Source organism: Lepidochelys kempii, chromosome 11, assembly GCF_965140265.1.
Source record: "Lepidochelys kempii isolate rLepKem1 chromosome 11, rLepKem1.hap2, whole genome shotgun sequence".
Classification (NCBI taxonomy): domain Eukaryota; kingdom Metazoa; phylum Chordata; order Testudines; family Cheloniidae; genus Lepidochelys; species Lepidochelys kempii.
In genome coordinates, this window is record NC_133266.1 from 74,597,716 (window position 1) to 74,621,056 (window position 23,341).

Here is a 23,341-nt window from a genome sequence, read left to right on the forward strand (position 1 = left end):
ATCCAACCATCTTCTGAATCTGGTGAACTCATAAAAGCATATCAAACCTGTCTTCTACATTCTGGGCTGTCTATCAAATTACTGCAAGGTGAAATTAAGTTATTGGTTACTATGGATTATGCTCAATTCATTCTATGAACCACCTTGTCATTGCCAAAAAAGCACCTATCTGATTTTCATGCACAAATCTGGAACTCCATGTTCTGGAAGCGAAGACTTGTAGGTATTGGAGAAAGAACATTCTTAACTGCAGGCCCACACTTCTGGAATTTGCTCTCTCCCAAAATAAATGCAAATATGACCCTGGCTGCTCTCAGAAAGAGTTTTAAGATACACTTCTATGCCTAGGTCTTACCAACTGATAAAATTATGAAATGCTGGGTTCCTAGTCAAGTGATCAGTTTAAAAGTTGCAGGGCAGCATCGTGTTTTGTCTCATTATTGAGATCTTTGCAAAGGCACCCAGATACCAAGGTGAAGGGCATCCTATAATAAGTATTTCAAGTTTAAGTCTTTCAAAATCTTTTGCCCTCAAGGATTTCATATTGAAAGGGAAATTCTAGATACTTAGCTATACATACAAGCTGTCCATTTTTCAGTAATGCCATAGCATGTGCACACCCACACACATACACTTATACAGAGTTTTAAAGGAAATATTTGTCTAGTCCTGATAGCTTATGGAGCATCAAGAAGCATCCTTTGTGATAGAAAAAAATAAAAAGTTTCCAGACTTTCTAGAGATCATAGGTCATGATCTAATAAACCGTACCAAATTTTCAACATCAGCCCCTAAGTTTGTGCCTTAAATTTTGCATGCACAGCTTTTCTGGGGGGTTTTGTTTTGGGTTTTTTTGGTTGTCATCATTTTTGTTTTGCATGCTAAATTGGGTAGATATATCTACTCACTCAATCTATGCAAAAAATTGCCATTTGGATTTATAAATACATGTTTTGTGCGTAAAATAGTAAACAAAGATACTTTATACATTTATGATATTCCTATTTATCTCTCAAGCATATTTAATAGACAAAGAAAAATGCTTTACAGTTACCTTCCGCTCCAGGTTTGACTCGTTGCCTGGGTCCCTTTGTTGAAGACTGCCTCGGTATTCTTGCAGGACTTTCACTCTTAAAAACAAAAAAACAAAACCAAAAAAAAGCCCCACATTAATGTAAGTTAGATTTCATTCATATAGACAGATCCACATACATATATTAATAAAATAAGGTCTAGCAAGCAGGAAACTTTCGTAGATTAATGCAATTTCTTACCTTTTTTGTTTTAAAGCAAATGAAGTTTTTAGCCTTCACAGTTTCAAGAGAGAACCTCTTGTGAGCTAAGCGTACCCAATGCAGAAATGTCTCCCCAGTCTGCAGAAAGACTGTTCCAGTGTCACTGCTGGTCTTGGAGTGATAGGGGCGCTGATTGTCACCGCCGTTAAGGCAACCTGGGGGAAGTGAGCCACTGTAGGAGTGGGTGCCCTAGGGGTCTGCCACTCCCACTGCTGCAGCAGATACATTAGATGGGGCTCAACTGCCCCAAAGAAGGTCTCTGTACATGGGGTATAAGGTAGTTTCCTTCTACTCTAGCAGAAGATTCAGGCAGGGGAGGGGAGATCATACCATACAAAAACTTCACTCCAAAGCCAAATGTGGGGTAGAGTGGAAAAAAACAGGTCTTCAGACAAGTACTATTTTGTCATATCCCCCTGCTCAAAAAAAGGTGTCTTTGAATTTGCTGAGAAGACTTCTGCTCACTTGTAGGTTGAAAGATGAACCCAATGATGGAGATTAGCTCATCATTTAACCATTGCTCCCTTGCTCTTATAGCATGGCACAGAGGGAACAGAACACCCAGTAGCTTTCACTAAACCATTCATTATTAATGTCATCCACCATACCTCTAATCAGTTTCACTGCCCTTTTACAGAACTTTCCTATTTTGTCTACATCATTTTTAAGATGTAGTGACCAAAATTGAACAGTATGAGGTGAGAGCATACTAGTTCTTTATAGAAAGCAGTTTTATTTTTCCCATATTCCAAGGGTTCTCAAACTGGGGGTCGGGACCTCTCAGTGGGTCATGAGGTTAATACATGGGGGGGTTGCGAGCTGTCAGCCTCCACCCCAAACACTGCTTTGCCTCCAGCATTTATAATGGTGTTAAATATATTAAAAAGTGTTTTTTAATTTATTGGGGGGGAGGTTTGCACTCAGAGGCTTGCTATGTGAAAGGGGTCACCAGTACAAAAGTTTGAGAACCACTGCTATATTCACTATCCCTTTATATATCTCAGCATCTTGGTCCAAATCCTGAAATATGTTTAGCACCTCTCAGGATTTCCCCCTCATCTGACTTTTGAATGCTTCTATGAATTAACAACCCATGTGTTTTACATCCAAGAATAACTGCCAACCCTACTGATAATGCATATTCTCATAATATGAATCAGACTCATATCTTGATCATTTCTATATGGTTATTAAAAAAATGCTTCAATACGCCTTCAAATCTGAACATTGCTCTAAGCTAAACAGCACACAATAATATTTCTTACATCTGTGATAACTTAAATACATGGCTATAGAACCCCTACCCATGCGTTAAGGAAAACACTAACCATAAAAGACATATATGAAGTAAAATGAAATATAGGAGAAAGGAAAAGTATGCTTACAAACTACTGTATATTCCTATTCACAACAATGCTAGAATCAATTTCTAAGAAAGCACGGAGACAGTGCACCCCTTTGATAATAATTTGAGACACTATTAATATTAAGAAGGCGAAGATTACACGCTAGAGGAGGGTCTGTAAATTTGCATTTAGAGGGTATATTTTCCCCATTATGTGCTAGTAATGTTCATGAGCACAGTGGGAGTTAAGGATGCAGACAGTAGAGAGAACTTACTGATTTTGTCCTAACACAGAAGTGAAAAATAGTTATTTTTAAATGGTGGTTGCAATTATGTGATTGCTTCACCTCTTTCCAGGAGCCATTAGTCACTACAGGCATCCTATGGACAAGCAAGCAATCTACGGGCAAGTCAGATTTAACAACTAGTTTGAGCCACTCAAAAATAGTAAGGCGCATACCTCTGCCTTCAGAATTTCAGAAGGCTTGAAATAAAACAAGAACATACAGATATTACAGTCAGAAAAGTCACTATACAAAATGAACAACAGGTGATATTGAATAAAGCAACTGGTTTTGATAAACATTTATTCAATTAGATTTTTGCAGTTATTTTACCTATAGCAAGATAGGAAATGTTTTGGTTTCACTCTAGGAAGTATTGAGTTTTACTGCAAAATAAAACTACTATAAACAAAAGTGAAGGTAATAATGAAGTGGTTTATTTTAATTACTACCATCTTTTTACATTCATAACATTATGCAAGAGGCAAAATAAAACCTAGCATTCCAGCAAAATCTGGGTTGAGAGCCTTTGGGGCACATCTGGTCTGGTCAAGCATTCTTCTGACTTTTGGTGATGCAATTATTAGCACAAGTGGGGAAGAAGCTGAGAATAGGTGGAGAGGCTTCTAACAGAGCTGGTTTAGTGATTTATTTGCGTCAGGTAGGGACTGAAAGCATGGTTTTACATTTTTGTACAACACATGCACCATGGCAACAGATGCAAAAATAATAGCTTATTTTTATCTCTGTGGTAATGTACAAAAACAGAAAGGCCACATGTTTACAATCTGACTTTTTCCAAAGGGAGATTAAAAAAAAAAAAAAAAAGGTATGTTAATTCTGTTCTCTTACAAATTCAGAGGCTCTGAGACCTTAGCAGTCAATAATGGAGTCATTACAACAGTTTTTACTTTATAGTCAATTTGAAACTAGTCTGGAAAAATTAATTTAAGACTTAACCCAAGTAGTAAGTACAAATACTTGCAAATTTTGTGAGGTCTTACTTGTATTTGTTTGGGAAGGTTAAAAAAGTCTGTGCTACATCTAAATCTAGTTCTCAGGCCTTCCGTATCAGCAGCTACACCCCTTCGATAGCTGTATTTATGTGGTAAGAGGCACAAAAGTAATGTTGATCGTTGGAAATCTAGCAGATCAAGAGGAGAATATGCTCCAGAGAGATTGCCACTTTTGCTTTTAAATCCCTCTTCTGATCCATGTGAGCAATGCTGTTCAACCACTACATTAACGAGACACTTAATGCAGAGACATTATGAAAATCCTTTGTCAATGTCCAAAGCCCTTCCGCTGAGCTCCACTGCCCTCAAGTCACCATGACATACAAAAAACTCATGCCAAAAGTAATGGCATGGCAGAGGTTAGAACACTGCTGGACACAAGATGTGTTCACGATCCAATCATTGGCTCAGTGATTTTATACTCCTAGGTGGTCTGAAGGCTAAGTAGTTAACTGGGAACTCAAGGACAAAAGTAACATACTGAGAATATACCTTTATAACCTGGGAGGAAGAGAAGTTAGTGTTTGCACCATAGTATTCAGGGTCTCATGGGGATATAAATTGGACCAATGTCTACTTACTGGACTTCTCATATTTCTCACTGGCCATTGTGGTAAAATGTATCTCCCACTCAACAGAAAGGGTATACAACTCATACATGTACTGTAAGGTATTAGCAGTTTGTTATACCCTTCTCCCTTTGTCAATCATCAAGTCCAACAGACTGGGCACTACATTAAAAAAAAACAACCCTTCAGCATTCCTATTCTCAGGCGTAATTCTAATTCACCCATTACCCCAGAATCTTCCAAAGGGTACTGTTACCCTAATTAGAACAACATTGCTATGCTTCTTTTTTAAATATAGACCCAGGCTTTGCTCATGTCTGCATATCAATATAAAGCATTTAGCACATTCTCTAAATGAATGTACTGTTGTGTTAAGTGAACAGTAAACACTTGAAATACAGCTCATTTCCAATGCACTGAGAGCTACTATCTCCCTTGGAGAGTTCCCTGAATCTCTCTCCAACCTTTTATATTCCCATTATTTGCTTCTAAAACAGTTGTCATTCTGAATCAAAGTTTTGTTTAACAGCCACAATTTACTGACCATTTGAGATGCATAACAGCAACAGACAAAGATCGATATTTGTCAAGGTCCTTACAACTTGTGTGATTTTGATGGTATGACTTACTACCTGAGGTCTGTAGCCTGTAAAGAGATGTCCCACCAACTTTGGCTAATGCTAACTAACCCTTGCAGCCACAAAGGAATGTCCTAGGACAGAGAATTTTGGCTGGTAAATTGTATATTTTAACGTACGACTTCCATTATATGAATGGAGCATGAATAAGTGACACCATCAAAAGAGAGTCATTTGGAACTTTAATATTTATGGAAAACTCCCAAACAAAGCTCTGTGGAACTACTGCCTTTGTCTCTCTCAGAGCAGCTATGCTTTCTTTGATTCAGTAAAACTGTTTTAATATGTATTCCAGACCAACTTCAAGTAGAAATTCTCCTCTGAAAGAACATCATTAGATGTGACTTAAAGGATGATCCAAATGATCAGTTCCAGAGCAACATAGCTTGTGCAGCAATAAACAACAGACGCTATAGATGTGGCCAAAAATGAGAGGATATTTGAAAATGCTACTGCCAAAAGTTTCAACAGTCATCTGTAAAACAGGACAGACCTTTTCAATGTGTTTTGCCTTACAGTTAACTGACGTACCTATCCATCTTCTGTAGCCACTTTCCCCATAAACAGCACCATATGCTTCAGAAGGTCTGCCTACGGCCTGAGTCCCCCGCTTTTGTCACAAGTCTCCAAGTTGTCTTTATGATCTAAAAAGTCAGTCATGCTATGGAAATGCCCACTTGAGAACAAAACTACTCACTTAATCTGGACCACGAACATACAAAACACAATTTTACTTTCTTTGATCACAAGCAAGGTGATAAGCAATAACCAGCAGGCATCCATCTTCCAACAGACACTGAAGATTGCCAGCCAGATATTATCCAAATGCTTCCTGTTTGTTTCTGCTCATACTATATTTACTTTCATTTCAGAAAATGTATTATGGATTCCAGGACATCACCACTTGCTGGCGACAGAACAGATTTTCACTAATAAAGAATACGCAAGAATTTGAAGGAATTTGCCCAGTACTCTGACATCTGGAGATAAATAGCAAAAGGAATATTAAAATTCTGAAAAGAGAGAAGCACACACAAAATCTAGTCTAGAACTCTAATCTCAAACAAGCATGGTTAACAAATTGAGGCCTAAGTGACAGCTTTACTATACATGAAATGTGTTAAGATAGACTTCTAAAATGAACAAAGCTTTCTTAAACGTAGTATTCAAACCATTCAGTTTGAAACACTGCAGGCATCAGAACTGAGAGCAGGGAGCCTGTCTCTCCTGCACTTTCAGTATCCCCTCTGCTGCTGCCCAGTCAGAAAGGAACAGGAAGGTGCCTGACTTGAATGCAAAGGGGACAGGAGCCAGACCACATAAAGGGAAAGGAGCAGATTGGTACAAGAAGGCTGGTAAAACTCGGACTAACGGTGGGAGGGGAGAGAGATAATGACTGGGAGCCAGGAGTGGAAACAGATCTGGAGCGTAGGGAGAGAAAACGGGGACTGGCTGGGCAAAGAGATTGGGACGATGAGCCAGGGGTGTGGTGGCATAGACTGGGGCGCAGTGCAGCGTCGGAATAGTTTAAAGGTCAGAAGGGACCATTATGATCATCTAGTCTGACCTCCTGCACAACGCAGGCCACAGAATCTAACCCACCCACTCCTGCGAAAACCTCTCACCTATGTCTGAGCTACTGAAGTTCTCAAATTGTGGTTTAAAGACTTCAAGGAGCAGAGAATCCTCCAGCAAGTGACCTGTGCCCCATGCTATAGAGGAAGGCGAAAAACCTCCAGGGCCTCTTCCAATCTGCCCTGGAGGAAAATTCAATCTGCCCTGAAGGACTGTTGTTGTTACGAAAACAGTCACTAATGTCATACGCATTGTGAGTCACTGATGTATGATCATTCAGGATGAAACTGTCCATAGAAAGAGTTATAGAGATATCATGCAGTGACCACAACCAGACAGTCTCTTCATGGACAGTTAAACTTCTCTGCAGTTCCTTTGTAGGCCCTAGCCTGCCTTAGCTGGGTAGCACCGCCAATGGGACTTTTAACGACCCGGTCGGCGCTGCTGACCAGAGCAAGGTGACCCAGTGCCTTACATGCCGCGACCCAGTACCGGGTGGCGACCCATGGTTTGAAAAACACTGCCTTAATATACTTGCTTTAGCATCCTGCAACTTTATATTAACCTAAACCAAATTTTTTTTAAAAAAATCACAGCAATCCTCAGATGACAGACTCCCATAGGTGCTGGCACTAGGGCCCCCTGGCTTAAAGTGGTTTCCATTATATACAGAGTTTACACTTTCGTTCAATGGCTCTCAGCCCCCACACTATGAAAATTGTTCCAGTTCCACTGCAGACTCCCAGAGCTCAATATGAGTTAATATATTCTAAAATGTGACACTTTAAATAGCCAGCTTGATAGAGCTTTGTATCGCTTTGCAATACTTACCTCTTTATCTGGCTCAGTCTTAGTGTCTTTAGAAGATCTCTCTGTTTTCTTAGTTAAAGTATCCTCAGCTCCTGTGGACTGAAGAGAGACAGCTGCTATATATACACAACCACTGAGATACTTAATATAAACGAATGACCTACATTAAGCCACCTAAAGGAAAAAACTTGATGATAAAATCAATGTACAGTAATGCTGAGTGTAATAATGAGGCAAGTTTCTTCTTATCTGTCTTCTTTTAACAGATATCCCCAAGCAATTACTGGTGTAAGGGTCACCCTTAGGACAAAGGGAGTTCTCTGATAGAGGTTTTGGTGTAGTGCAGTGCCTGTATAAAAACCCAGATGGCACCACACCTCCAAGTATGCATCCACTGATAAACAACTAAAACTTTTAAAATGTCACCTTTTCTGAGTAATCCCAGAGGGAAAAGAATCCTCCAGATTGGGGGGACATGTACCTGTAAATTATCTTCTCACACAAAAATTAACCTGTCCCCACACTCCAGATGTCCCCTAATCTGGAGTCACTATTGGCAAAAGGCAAGCAGCAGAAGAGAAACAGAAGCTAGGAAAGATTTAGAGAAAGTTAGCAGGACCCTGCATCCAGAAAGCCACAGCTTGAGTGATGAAGTGAAAGACAATGAGGAGATGGATCTTAAGACAGTTACGAGTTCTAGACAAGAGAAGACTACATACAGGGAGTAATGACTGGGAATATGTCCCTTGTCTGAGAGAGAACTAACAAGTGTGTGATCCATTACAGATTCAGATATTCCAAGGCCAAATAGGACCACTGTGATCACCTGAGCTCTTATAGAAGACAGGCTAGAGGAGTTCCCCAAATTAATTCCTAGAGCAGATTTTTTTAGAAAAAAAACTAATCTTGATTTAAAAGTTGCCATTAAGGAAGAATCCACCACGACCCTTGGTAAATTGTTCCAGTGGTTAGTTACCCTCACTGTTAAATATGTGCACCTTATTTCCAGTCTGAATTTGTCTAGCTTCAACTTCCATTCACTGGATCATATTATACCTTTCTCTGCTAGATTGAAGAGCCAATTATTAAATATTTGTTCCCATGTAGGTACTTATAGACTGTAATCAAGTCACCTCTTAACCTTCTCTTTGTTAAGTGCTAAATAGATTGAACTCCATGAGTTTATCACTATGAGGCACATTTTCTAATCTTTTAATTAGGGCTGTCAAGTGATTAAAAAAATTAATTGCGATTAATCACACTGTTAAACAATAACAGAATAGCATTTATTTAAACATTTGTGGATGTTTTCTATGCTTTCAAATATATTGATTTCAATTACAACACAGAATACAAAGTGTACAGCAATTTATACAGTTCACTTTATTTTTATTACAAGTATTTGCACTGTAAAAAACAAAAGAAATAGTATTTCTTTAATTCACCTAATGCAAGTACTGTAGTGCAATCTCTTTATCATGAAAGTTGAACTTACAAATGTAGAATTATGTACCAAAAACTGCATTCAAAAATAAAACAGTGTAAAATTTTAGAGCCTGCAAGTCCACTCAGTCCTACTTCTTGTTCAGTCAATCGCTCAGACAAACACGTTTGTTTACATTTGCAGGAGAAAATGCTGCACGCTTCTTGTTTGCCAGTTCTCACTTTCAGGTGACGTATTCTCATGGCACTGTTGTAGCTGGTGTCGCAAAATATTTGTGTGTCAGATGCGCTAAAGATTCATATGTCCCTTCCTTCTTCAACCACCATTCCAGGGGACATGCACCCATGCTGATGACGGGTTCTGCTCAATAACAATCCAAAGCAGCTTTCTTTTTTGGAGGTTTGGGTTCTGTAGTTTCTGCATCAGAGTATTGCTCTTTTAAGACTTCTGAGAGCATGCTCCACACCTCATGCCTCTCAGATTTTGGAAGGCACTTCAGATTCCTAAACCTTGGGTCAAGTGCTCTAACTATCTTTAGAAATCTCACATTGGTACCTTCTTTGCATTTTGTGAAATCTGCAGTGAAAGTGTTCTTAAAATGAACAACACGTGCTGAGTCATCATCTGAGACTGCTATAACATGAAATATATGGCAGAATGCGAGTAAAACAGAGCAGGGGACATTGAACTCCTTGGGGGAGAATTGTATCACCAATTTAATTAACACATTTTTTTTAACGAGTATCACCAGCATGGAAGCATGTCCTCTGGAATGGTGGCTGAAGCATGAAGAGGCATACGAATGTTTAGCATATCAGGCACGTAAATACCTTGCAACGCCAGCTACAAAAGTGCCATGCAAATGCCTGTTTTCACTTTCTGGTGACATTGTAAATAAGAAGAGGGCAGCATTACCTCCTGTAAATGTGAACAAACTTGTTTGTCTTAGCGATTGGCTGAACAAGAAGTAGGACTGAATGGACTTGGAGGGTCTAAAGTTTTACATTGTTTTGTTTTTGAGCGCAGGCATGTAACAAACAAAATCTACATTTGTAAGATACACTTTCACAACAGAGAATGCACTACAGTACTTGTATGAGGTGAACTGAAAAAATGCTATTTCTTTTGTTTTATCATTTTTACAGTGCATTTGTAATAAAAACTAACATAAAATGAGTACTGTACACTTTGTATTCAGTGTTGTAATAGAAGTCAATATACTTGAAAATGTAGAAAAACATCCAAAAATATTTAATAGATTTCAATTGGTAATCTGTTTAACAGTGCGATTAATCGCAATTTTTTTGAGTTAATCGTGTGAGTTAACTGTGATTAATAGACAGCCATAGTTTTAAGAATATAAACCTGTATTTAATTTAAATTTAATTTTTTTTTAAATCATTGATTTTTATTGATCCTGAAAACAAGCTTTTCATCATAATGCCCAGTTTGGACTGAGTAGACTTGTAGGCTCTGAAGTTTTACATTGTTTTGTTTACGAGTGCAGTTATGTAACAAAAAAATTTCTACATTTGTAAGTTGCACTTTCACAACAAAGACTGCACACTACATTACTTGTATGAGGTGAATTGAAAAATACTATTTCTTATTTATAATTTTTACAGTGCAAATATTTAGAATCAAAAATAATATACACTGATTTCAATTACAACACAGAATACAATATATATGAAAATACATCCAAACATAGAAAAACATCCAAAATATTTAATAAATTTCAATTGGTATTCTATTGTTTAACAGTGTGATTAAAACTGTGATTAATCGCAATTAATTTTTTTAATCACTATTAATTTGAGTTAAATCACGTGAGTTAGCTGCGATTAATCGATAGCCCTACTTTTAATCGTTCTTGTGGCCCTTCTCTGAACCTTCTTACATTTATCAACACCCTTCTTGAACTGTGGACATCAGAACTGGACACAGTATTCCTGTAGCGGCTGCACCACTGCCAATATAGCAGTAAAATAACCTTTCTACCCCTAATCGAGATTCCTCTGTTTATGCATCCAAGGATTGCACTAGCTCTTTTGTCCACAGCATCAGACTGGAAGCTCATCATCAATCACCATCCCGAAATCTTTTTCAGAGTCACTGCTTCCCAGAATAGAGTCCCTCATCTTGTTAGCATGGCCTGCATTCTTTGTTCCTAGATGTATACATTCACATTTAGCAATATTAAAATGCCATACTGTTTGTTTGCACCCAGGTTACCAAGCGATCCAGATCAATCTGTATCAGTGACCTGTCCTCACGATTATTTACCACTCCTCAATTTTTGTGTCATCTGCAAACTTTATCAATGATGATTTAATACAGATATAAAATATCATAGCACTGAGAACCAATTCCCCTGGGACACCATTAAAAACGCATATATTGGATGATGATTCCCCATTTTGAGACCTATCAGTCAGCTTTTAAGCAATTTAATGTGTACCATATTGACTTCATGTCGTTCTAGGTTTTAAATCAAAATGTCATGCGTTACAAGTCAGATGACTTACAGAAGCCTATTACATCAACACTATTACTTTTCATCAACCAAACTTGTAATCTGATCAAAAAGATCTATCAAGTTAGCTTGACAGGATCTGTTTTCCATAAACCCATGTTGATTGGAATCTAGTAATGGATCGATACTATTGTTAGGATTCTTTTTGTTCCTAATATACTTTAAAAAAACTCCTTATTGTCCTTTACTCTCCTGACCATAGATTTCTCCTCGTATCCCGTGGCACCCCATATAAATTTTCCACAATTCCTGTATTTATATTCATTGGTATATAGGCAATTAAATAATTTATTCTTTTCATGTCCTTTGGTTCCTTACGTCCTGATGGACATAATATCCCCTCAGGAAGGAAATGGCTTGATGCTGGTGGACTTCCTTTCAGCTCTCCCAGCAAGAACAGAGCTGGAACCAAGTGAACAAGTCTAAAGACAGCCAGTCACAAGAAAGGCAGGCCAAAGAGGCCAAACTTCTACACTAACTGCCCTACTGCCATTCAGAAAAGCAATGCCAATTTGATTATCAGGAAGTACAATACAGAACCTAATGGCTCAAATTAAGGTATCACGGAGGGAGGTGGGATTTCCACAAAGGCCTGATGTTAACAAGGCTTTCTAGCACCTAGTAGTATTCAGTTGATTTTACCACTAGGTGATTTAAGTGCTAACAGGCCCATATGTCAGTGTTTCTCAAACAAGGGGTCTCTACCCATAAGTGGGTCATGGGAAGGTTGTAGATGGGTCACAGGACGTAGGCAAATGTACACTTCTCCCCTCTCCAAGCACTGCAACCTGACACGTGGTGTAACCATTGGATGATGGAGCCAGCCCCATGAGATAGGAGCCACCTCTGCAGGCTGAGTGCAGGGTAGGCTCATTATCTATCCCCCACCTCCTCCAGGGCATCCCTCCATACCTGGCTGGGATCAGGGTTGCAGTGCTGGGATGGGAGGTGCATATATGTAATGGTGGGTGGCAAAAGACAAAATTCAGCTGATGGGTCACATCAGTAAAAAGTTTGAGAATTACTGCTATGTGTTATTCCTCCTGGAGAAACTTAAAAACTTCAGAGGGAACATTTCCAATAATGGCACTCAAAGAGGGTGTTGGTATGTAACTGGAGATTTAAAATTATTACACCATTACTCCACTCTCTTCACAAATTTTGTTTTTTTCACAGAAGACATCAGGATATCTACCACTAGCAATTACATGGACTGATTTATTGGTGAGAAGAGTTCCTCAGCTCAAGAGAGTCAGGCCTGTAAAGACAGTCACCTGCATAGCAGCAACCCGGAGTACATTCTTATCCCTGATACAGTAGTAGGAGCTGAAAGATTTCTTGACTGAAGACTAGAAGTAGACAATCCAGAATGGGCAATAGCTTCCCAGAGAAAAATTATGTTATAAATCAGAGGCAACAGCTATTGGTTTGTGTTTTGCGGTTTAATAATGAGAGCCCTTCCCCCTCAGCAATCATTTTACATAAAAGGGAAAGTAGTCCTCACCTTCTGCATATCTGAACTGTTGCAGGACTGTTTCTTTACTGAGACTCTGCTGCTACTGTCTACAAGGACTCCACTATACCACAAGAATATTTTCAACAGCTGCCATTTGTAGGGAGGATGCTGGTTATGTGGTCACTTGCAGGACTCAGATGCTCAAGATCCTCTTAGCTAGAGCACACAATGCTTCAAATGAGATGCAAGGGGTTCCACTACCTTCAAGGTTTTGATATGCTCCAAGATTCTCTTTGCTGGATGCCATTTACAAAAGCTGTGAAAAGGCTAGTACAAAGGACACAGCATCAACAAACAGGATCATGGAGGACACTACAGCCCCTGGAGCTGCCTCTGCAAAGCAGTATTCAGCTGAAGGTATAGCGTGTATATGCGTTCATACAATCGCAGACCATGTTAAGTGCTACAAAAAAAGAAGGGAAAGGGATTTTGATGGTAGGAAAGAGTCTCCATTACTTTTAATGAAGCAAGTAGGTTTTTGCTTGAAAACAAAGGCACTTAAGAATCATTAAATTAACCACAGACAACCAAAAATGCCAGATGAAGATATGTGCAAACATGATATTAAGACACAGACTCAACATTAATACCACAGGGCTCAGAGCACATTAGTAAGGGACCTTTTTTCCCCACAAAGTGTTTGTTTTACCTTTTTTTCTGCTTTAACCGTTCCTTGTTCTTTCAAGCGTTCCCCGACTTTGCCTCGATCCCTTCGTCTGTCCCTCTCTCTGTCTTTTCCCCTATCTCTGTCTTTCTCACGGTCTTTGTCCCTGCCCTTCTCTTTGTCCCTTTCTTTCAATTTTTCCTTTTCTTTTCCTCCTTCATTTTTTCTTTCCTTCTCCCGTCCTTTATCACGTTCCAGATCTTTTTCTCGTTCCAGATCTCCTGTGTCTTTTTCTCTGCTTTTTTCTGTTTCTCTTCCTCGTTTGGATGTTCTGTTCTTGCTTTTCTCTCTTTCATGTTTTTCACCTTCTCTAAAATTGCCCCCTTCAAGGTCTTTGTGCCTGTCCTCATTATCTTTATGCTTGTCTCTTTCCTTTTCTCTTTGCTTCTTCTCTTCTTCTTTCACCTCTTCTCTAGGTTTTCTGTCTCGGCTAGGTTTTCTGTCTCGGCTTGTACTTCTATCTTTTATTTCATTGTCTCCTCTGCCCTAAAAATAGAGTAGAAGGTAATATTAAACTACAGCACAAGCCAGTTCCATTACACAGTATTTTTCACCCCAAAATATTTCTAGTTGTAGCCCATTTCCCCCCAGAAACACAGCAAAGCCCACCTCTTTATCCTTATGGCTTTTTTGTTCTTCTGCCCTGGATTCTCTATTTTCTTTATCTTGAGATTTAGAAGTAGATGGAGGCTTTCCTTTGATATCTGCTTTCTCCCCAGCAAGCACCCTCTTCACAGCATCATCACTGGACAACTGCAGAGAAGATTAAATCCAATGAAAATTAGCTTGTGTTACTTTATTAAATGCAATCTGCATTTCTAATTCTGTAGTTCCCAGGATGATTTTTATGAAATCACGTATGTTTTATGCTACTCCTCTCATTCAAAGACAATTCACCGATTTAAGTCAACTGCTTTCTTGTGCCTCTTTTTTAATTTGACTCTATCCACCAAAGCTATCCATATATGTTGTGATTTTTTTCTATTACTATTACATGTTTCCAATGCTAATGATTCTCAGTACTTCGTCTTTTACATTTTCTCTGTAATAGCAACATGGATTATTTTGAAAGTGTCTACCATATTACGACTGCTACACTAAATATTCCAAACCCTACAATGCTGCATTTAGATATACTCTGATGTGGCTCCATTTTAACCAACAAACTGTTTCATTTTAAAGATGCATTTTTTACAAAATGCTAGGAACCCGATGCTGAGGAGCACTTCCAACAGAATTTAGCGACCATGTTAAAAGAAGCCCTCAAGTGTCCAGTTCAATTTGATCTAGCTTTGAAAAACTACTAAGCAAATAATTTTTACCAGTCCAATTGGGTGGCAGCTAAAGTCAGATCTCAGCTTCTGCACAACAGTGACCATGAATTCTATTATACCAAGATCTGAGTATATATACTGAGGTTACCATACCCTTAGGAATTTTGCTACTCAAGCTTCCTCTTCCTGAAAGAGAACTGGATAGTTAAAATCACTGGAACTGATTTTGCCCCTCATGATAACTCAATAGAGAGAAAAGTCAGGCACCTGAGCTACTCTGATCCTCTCTTGGTATACAATTGGAGAAGGATGACTTTTTGTGGGTTTTCACATTCAGTCACTAGCATCTGAACATCATTCGTGACATTTGCCACATTTACGGAAACAGTAAAGAGCATCAGATTGGCATGAAAAGTCTTAAACAGTCCTGAGACCAGAGGATCCTTTGCACACAACAGACCAAGTCTGATATTTTCACAATCATAAAAATAAATAGGATAATTATCTCAACCCCATACCCAGGCAACTGAGACTACTTTCAGGATACTGGATCTTGTCAAAAATTCCCAAGGAAATTCGGGGTCAAGAACATTATCTAAGCAATCCAAAGCCTGTTTCCTAGATTCTCCCTCCCTAAGTTCAAACAAGAAAGAATCTAACACAATTGATTTACTGAAAAGCTATGGGAACGGCTCGCATGCAATATGAACTTCAAAAACTACTGGATTACCAAAAAATCAATTTGAATGATCCTCATGTACAATCCAGTATTTTATAATAATGTCCTTAAAAACTTCACTATCATTATCCCAAGTGTTTTGGACCATTAATATAGTATTTTCTTTTATGAAAGGGAAGGACTCTGCAGGAGACTAGAGCCTGTCCATCTGTTCTTGTTCAGATCAATGATCAGACTGAGGCTATAATCAAGGAGGGCATCAGTGGATAAAGAGCTTGAGAAGATTAGTCTTATTTGAAAAGCTCCACAGTGACTATAAGCAAAAAACAGGAATACAACAAGCTATATTAAAGGCAACAGCTGTTTTAAAACCCATGAGTTTCCAAGGGTACTAAGACGAGATCTAATGTCTCCATTGCTGCTTTTTTGTACACTCGGAGGAAAGAGTGGCTTCTCTACAGTAAGCACCTCCATTTGTGATTTTAAAAGGTTGAAAGATTTTGAAAAGTAAGTGCCTAAAGATATGCTCATCAACTCTTTCAGGAATATTCAAGTGCACTGAAAATCTGGAAATTCCTACTGAGACAATGCTTGTGGATTCTGTTGTAATTAAACCGAAGAGTATTCCATGTTCACCTAATATGGTGATGATACAGCCAAAGTTCATGGGCCAGATCCTCAATTTATGTAAAAAGCTCCACTGATTTCCATGGAGTTACACTGCTTTACATCAGTTAAGGATCAGGCCATCTGTACTTTTAGTTATGTTATGCTGCAGTTAACACAACAATACAATTCATATATTGAGTAAATACAAATAGTGGATGAGTTTCCATATAGTTTGTCATATCCATGAATCAGTTTAAACTAAACGGAAGGATGAAACAACTGGGGTCCTTGATTTCAAAAGGGCAAATAAAAAAAAAAAATTAAGGGACTTAGTTACAGAAGAGGACTACACTGACTAACCCAAGGATCTGAATAGAAAAGAGGCTTGGAATCACTTTAACTCAAAGTTGCAGGAATTATCTGGAGCCCACCTCCTGAGCAAAGGGGGAGGGAGAGGGGGGAATCATAGGAAGGGTTGCAGACCAAACTAGATGGAAAAACACCTCAAACCGGTTATTAAGAGAAAGCAGATAGCCTGCCTATGCGGAATAGAAGGGATGGATCCGCAAGGAAAGATACCTCTTGGAAGTCAGAAAGCGTAGGGGAACAAGTAAGAATTGCCAGAAGCCAAGCAGAGCTGGAATTTGCAAGGGAAATTAAAATCAATAGTAAACGGTTCTTTAGCTATGTAAAGAAAAAGAAAACAAGGAAAGAAGAAGTGCTTAACACTGAGGATGGGGTGGAGATTACAGCCAATCTAGGAATGGCCTAACACATAAATGAATACGTTGCCTCAGTTTTTGATAAGACCAATGAGGAGCCTGGGGATAGTGGCAGGATCAGTAACGGAAATGAAGATGTGCAAGTAGAAATCACAATATCAGAGATAGAAGTTAAATTCAAACAGCTTGACGGGATCAAATCCAGGGGGCCTGGATAATTTCCATCCAAGATTTTTAAAGGAACTGGCACATGAAATTGCAAGACCAATAGCAAGGATTTTTAATGAATCCGTAAACTCGGGAGTCGTACGCTATGACTGAAGAATTGCTCATATAGTACCGATATTTAAGAAAGGAGAAAAGGCAATCCAGGAAACTACAAACTATTAGTTTGACCTAAATTGTAGGCAAGATCTTAGAACAAATTTTGAAAGAGAAAGCAGTTAAGGGCATACAGGTAAGTGGTAATTGGGATAAAATACAACATGGTTTTACAAAGGGTTGAACATGCTAGACCAACCTGATCTCTTTCTTTGGGAAGATAACTGACTCTCTAGACAAAGGAAATGCAGTAGATCTAATCTACCTGAATTTCAGTAAGGTATTGATACAGTTCCACATGAGAAATTAGTTAAATTAGAGAAGATGGGGATTAATACAGGAATCAAACTGGTTAATAGGAGACCATAACCAGTCATCCTGAAAGATGAACTATCAGACTGGAGGGAAGTTACTAGTAGAGTTCCTCAGGGATCAGTCTTGGGACCAATCTTATTTAACATGTTTATTAATGACCTTGGCACAACAAGTAGGAGTGTGCTAATAAAATTTGCAGATGACACAAAGTTGGGAGGTATTGCCAATAAAAAGGAGGACTGGAATGTCAGACAAGAAGTTCTGGAGGACCTTGAAAACTGGAGTAATAGAAATGGGATGAAATTTAATTGTGCAAAGTGAAAGGTCATGCACTTAGGGACTAATAACCAGAATTTTTGCTATAAGCTGGGATTTATCAGTTGGAAGCAACAGAAGAGGAGAAAGACGGAGGTATATTAGTCAATCACAGGATAACTATGAGCCGCCAATGTGATGCAGCTGTGAAAAAGGCTAATGCAATCCTAGGATGCACTTGGCGGGGTATTTCCAGTAGAGATAGAGAAGTGTCATTGTCATTACAAGGCATTGGTGAGACCTCTTTTGGAATACAGTGTGCAATTCTGGTCTCCCATGTTTAAGAATGATGAATTCAAACTGGACCAGGTGCAGAGAAGGGCTACTAGGATGATCCAAGGAATGGAAAACCTACCTTATGAGAGGAGATTTAAGGACCTTGAACTGGTTTACCCTAACCAAATGAAGGCTGAGGGGAGATATGATTGCTCTCTATAAATACATCAGAGAGTTAAGTACCAGGGAGGGAGAGGAGTTATTTAAGTTAAGGGACAATGCTGAGATAAGAACAAATGGATATAAACTGGCCACCAACAAGTTTAGGCTTGAAATTATACGAAGGTTTCTAATCATCACAGGAGTGAAGTTTTGGAACAGCGTTCCAAGGGAAATAGTGGGGGGCAAAAAAACAATTTGTTTCAAGACCGAGCTTGGTAAGTTTATGGAGGAGATGGTATGATGAGATTGCCTACAATGGCATCTGGCCCGTCCACGACTGCTATTAGCATTTATATCCTACAGCCATAGATGGAACACTAGATAGGAAGGGCTCTGAGTTACTACAGATAATTCTTTCCAGGAGTCTGGTTGGTGGGTCTCGCCAACATGCTCAGTGTCACTGATTGCCATATTTGGGGTTGGAAATGAATTTTTTCCCAGGGCTGATTGGCAGAGACACGGGTTTTTTTGGCCTTCCTCTGCAGAATAGGTCACTGGCTGGTTTGAACTGGTGGATTCTCTGAATTTTTAAGTCTTTAAACCATGATTTGAGGATGTCAGTAACTCAGCCAGAAGTTAAAGGTCTTTTACAGAAGTGGGTAGGTGAGGTTCCATGGCCTGTGCTGTGCAGGGGGTCAGACTAGATCAGGGTGGCCAAACTTATTGAACTTCCAACCCACATACAACAATCTTCAGAAGTTCGAGAGCTGGGGAGTTCCTGCTGGGGCTCAGGGCTTCAGCCCCATGGGATGCACCTGCTGGGGCTTCAGCCCTGCAAGGAAGGGGGTCTCAGGGCTTCAGCCCTGCAGGAGGCACCTGCCCAAGCTCAGGGGTTCAGCCCTGCAGAGAGAGGGGTGTTGGAGGTTCAGCCCCATGGAAGGCACTTGTCCCACTCCTGCTGAAGCCCTGAGCCATGGCACGTGTACCCCATGGGGCTGAAGCCCTGGCAGGTGCTTCCCGCGGGGCTGAAGCCCTGAGACCGACCCACTGGGCAGAAGCCAGAGGCAATGTGGGAGGGAGACACATGGGGTCACATCCTCCCCCCACAATTTTTGCCAGGGGTTGCTGGCCCCGCTTGGTCACATGGTGCCGCCGGGCCCCCTCCCTATATGGTAGCTGCTGGAGCCGGCAAGCTGGAAGCTGCGATTTGGGTAGAGGCAGCAGTCAGCAGCTGAGAGCTGCAGGGAGAGCCACTCCAAGGAGGGGAAGAGAGAGGGTGTGCCTAGGGGGTATGACTCAAGCTGTTGTGGGGGGAAAACCTTTACAATGTGTGCCCCCACTCTCAGCAGGCATCAGTCGTCTCTGGCAGAAGTCCTAGCCCCACCACAGGGCAGAAGCCCTGAGCTCCCCCCCCTCACAGTCTGGTAGACGAAGAATGGAGGGTTGTGGAGGGCTCCAGGAGCCTCACTTTAACTGTAAAAGAGCCACATGTGGCTCACGAGTCACCATGATGGTCTCTTCTGGTCTTGAAGTCTATGAATCACATATTGGTTATGTTTAACAAGAGACACCCACAGGACTGAAAAGGTTGGGAACCATTCATGTGAATCACTGACAGTATGATCATACCTTATTGAGACAGCATTTTCCAATTGCTTGGAGAAACTCATTGGTTCTTTCAGGTTCATGCCCAGCTACAATACGTGCTGGCTTCACTGACAATGGCTCCCCTGTTACCATTATGACAACATCAATAGCCTTCTGGAGGAAGCTGATTTTGGCATCTTTATCCTGGGAAAAAAATTAACGTTATACTTTATTAAAAGTCTATTTAACCTCTGATTTGTAGCATATTTACACAAACTTTCCTATATGAAATTATCCATTATTATTACAAATCATTTTCATTTTAGAAATAAGCATTTTGATAATGGATAGTTATTGTAATCCAAAATTAAAATATGAAGTTCCAATTGTAAGAGAAATGAAGAGGGCAGTTTAACCTGGACACTCTAGTTACCTTCTCCTGACCTGAGGAAGTTCAAAAGCTTGTGCCTTCCACCAACAGAAGTTGGTTCAATAGACGATACTACTGCACCCCTTTTGCCTCTCTTACCCTGCGACCAACAGCTACAGCAACACTGCAAATCATTGTTCATCTCATGTACATTATAAGATGTGCAGACATTGAGTTCTATTTTCTTGAGCTACATATTAAACAGATTAATTTTAAAAAACTGTAGAGGTAAGTATCTTTCCAACAATTTTGTTTTGTATCTGTACAGTGCCTGGCACAGTGGAGTTCTGATCAGTGACTGGGCACTACCACAATGCAAACATCACCACAACACTTTAAAAAAGGCAGCATCTGAGACTAGTCCTTGACAATATTAGCTTTAGAAGAGTGTAGGTTTGCCATAGTAAATAGAATTCAGTGACACATGAATAAGTGACAGTACCTGATGGCAAGTTATAAAGAATTCCAACATGAAATAAGGAAATTTCATACCCACCTTAACATTATCAGATTTCATCTCAAAATCTGTGTAAAGCCCATTCATAAAACCTGTCACTCTGATTACCTTCAAAGCAAAGGAAATGCAATAAATTACTAAAAAATACTGGAAAGCTTCTGAAAAAAACTTTTTTGAGCTTCCTGCAATCATTTAGAGAGATACTATTTCATGCTGAATTATTTTGGGGGCAGTTTTAAAGATCTTCTCTATTGCAATGATCACTTATGTAATGTGTTTCAATAAGCCATTCAAAATCTTGTCAATTATTACATCTCTGCAGTATGGAAGATTTGTGCATCCACTCTTTTTTTTTAATAGGAAATTAAGGTTCATGGACCCACAAGACTCTATGCTTTAACTACAATCTTGATTTATTCTGTTTCTGTTACTGCCTAACTTGTTGGTGGTTGATTTCTTTGTGGACATGCACAGACTATGAGTTCAGAGAATTTCAAATTTTCTAGTGAGTAATCCATTTTTCTTTCAAGAAAGGTAAAAAAGCATAAACTCTGTGAACATCTTTCAATATAGGAGTGCTTACCTCCTTTTATTAAATCTGTCAGAAGAGAATATAGTAGACATTCATTAGTAGCAACATATCTGTGCCTTTTGCTACGTTGCTCCAGTGGGAGTTGTGGATGCTCAGAAGGGCAGCCTGGGGGCGCTGTGGAGGCACAGGGGCGGGGGTGGGAGAGCAGCACACGGCCCAGGACCCCCGCTAATGCTGGGAGTGGGAGGTTGGTGGGGCTGGCAGACTCCCTAACCAGCTCCTCACAGCTCCCCAGAAGTGGTGACATGTCCCTCCCTCAGCTCCTAGCTCCGCATGCTGCCCATGCCCCAAGTGCTGCAGCTCCCATGGGCTAGGAAATGTGGACAACTGGAGCTGCTGGGGCCGTGCCTGCGGGCAGAGGCAGCGCACAGAGCTAGGAGCTGAGGGAGGAACATGTCTCTGCTTCTGGGAAGTCTCCCAAGGTAAGCGCCACCCAGAGCCCTCACACCCTCCCCAACCCCCCGCACCCAAACTTTTGCTGCTGCTGGGAAGGGAGGGGGCCTGACACTGCCCCAGCAGCAGCCGGTGTGGCTGGCTCAGGGGCTGCCCAAGCCCCTCAGGCAGCCCCCAGGCCAGCCGGACCGGCTGCTGCAGAAGCCACAGAATCCATGACTTCCATCACAAACTCGCAGCCTTACTCATAAGCAGCGGTTGCTCTTACAAGGTTTGCTGCAAACAAGCATCTCCTGTAGTATTAAAGGCCAACTGGAATGCTAAAGACCAAAACTACTTTAGACTTTGGCACTATCTTTCATCTGCGGCTGTTAATAAGTTTGATGAAGATGGGCAAAAACTCTTGCCTCCACACATTAGAAAAGGGAGGCAAAAGCATGGCACTGCAGGGACGGAGGGGGTTTCTCCTTGCTGTAACAAATCCCTCCCCAGGGCAGCAGGTAGATAGCGACAATGCTGGGTCCACAGGAGGGGTTAGGTGGCCCTAACTAGGTTGCCCAGGGTGTGAAATGGGTCACAGCCCTGAGCCCTGCCGCTAGGTTGCCCTACGGTCTAGGTGTCAAGCCCAGGCCCGGGGGACTGGCCCATGGCCACTCCGCAGGCCGGTGGAAGTATGGGAACTCAACCCAGGCCCCCTGCACGGCGCAGCCCCTGATCTAGCCCCTCAGTTGCAGGGCTCTCCCCAGGCCGACGCTGCCCCCAGGGGCTGGGCTCCAGCCACACGCCCCCTTCCTTGGCCTCAGCAGCCGGGAGCCAGACTCTCGAGACGGCAGCTTGGAGAACCGTGCCGGGGAGGGGGCCGCGCCGGCCCCGGGCCCGCCGGGGCTCCCGCGGCGCTGCGCAGGGGCTGAGGCGGCGGGTAGGGGAGACGGGGTGGGGGGCTCCCTCGGGCGCTGCCCCCAGCCAGGCCCACGGGGGCGGCGCCTAGCAACCGGGTGACGCGGAGCGCGGGGCCGCCCCGCCTCACCTCGCCGATCACGTCGTGCAGGTAGCGGAAGGGGGGCTTGCTGAGCAGCCGGTCGGTGAGGGGCGGTTTGCGGATCACCCGCCCCAGCAACTCCTGCGTGCGCCGCACCACGGCCCCGTTCATGGCGGCCCCTCAGCACCGGCCGGGCCGGCTCGGGCTCCGACCCCTCCCGGCATGCACCGCGCCGCCCACGACTGCGCAGGCGCAGCGGCCGAGCTCGCTGTGACTACCCACATCGCGGCCCTAGCAACAGGCCGGAAGAGCCCTACTGGGCCCCGCCCCCAGCGGCTCCCCCCGCTCTTGGAGCAGCCCCGCCCCTCCGTGCCGGGGCCGGGGCCGGGACAGGGCCCGATCCGAGCGCCAATGGGGTCAACGGGGGCGGGGGGCACCACCAGGGCGACAGGGGCAGGGGGGCAGGGATAAGGGAACGGGGCATTGGGGCACCCCCGGGATGACAGGGGCAGGGGGGCAGGGATAAGGGAACGGGGCATTGGGGCACCCCCGGGATGACAGGGGCAGGGGGGCAGGGATAAGGGAACGGGGCATTGGG

The 23,341-nt window shown here is 41.7% G+C and overlaps 1 protein-coding gene across 9 annotated transcripts in view; it reads right to left on the minus strand.

The window, feature by feature from the left end:
• The window catches only part of TRAF3IP1 (TRAF3 interacting protein 1), an 88,090-nt gene extending 65,120 nt beyond the window's left edge, over positions 1-22,970 (minus strand). For 7 of the 9 annotated variants that reach the window (XR_012154393.1, XM_073306849.1, XM_073306848.1 and 4 more), the window contains exons 1-7: positions 22,792-22,970; positions 20,819-20,887; positions 19,935-20,096; positions 14,302-14,445; positions 13,678-14,178; positions 7,554-7,631; positions 1,055-1,130 (exon numbers count right to left, since the gene is read on the minus strand). Coding sequence is in view for 8 of the 9 variants with exons in the window: in XM_073306849.1 (XP_073162950.1) it covers positions 1,055-1,130; positions 7,554-7,631; positions 13,678-14,178; positions 14,302-14,445; positions 19,935-20,096; positions 20,819-20,887; positions 22,792-22,914 (1,153 nt within the window). In the remaining variant the exon portion in view is untranslated. Of the gene's footprint in view, positions 1-1,054; positions 1,131-7,553; positions 7,632-13,677; positions 14,179-14,301; positions 14,446-19,934; positions 20,097-20,818; positions 20,888-21,362; positions 21,724-22,791 lie in introns of those variants that run through there. The other 2 variants (XM_073306850.1, XM_073306845.1) reach the window with 2 other exon arrangements.
• Positions 22,971-23,341: the final 371 nt, after the last annotated feature.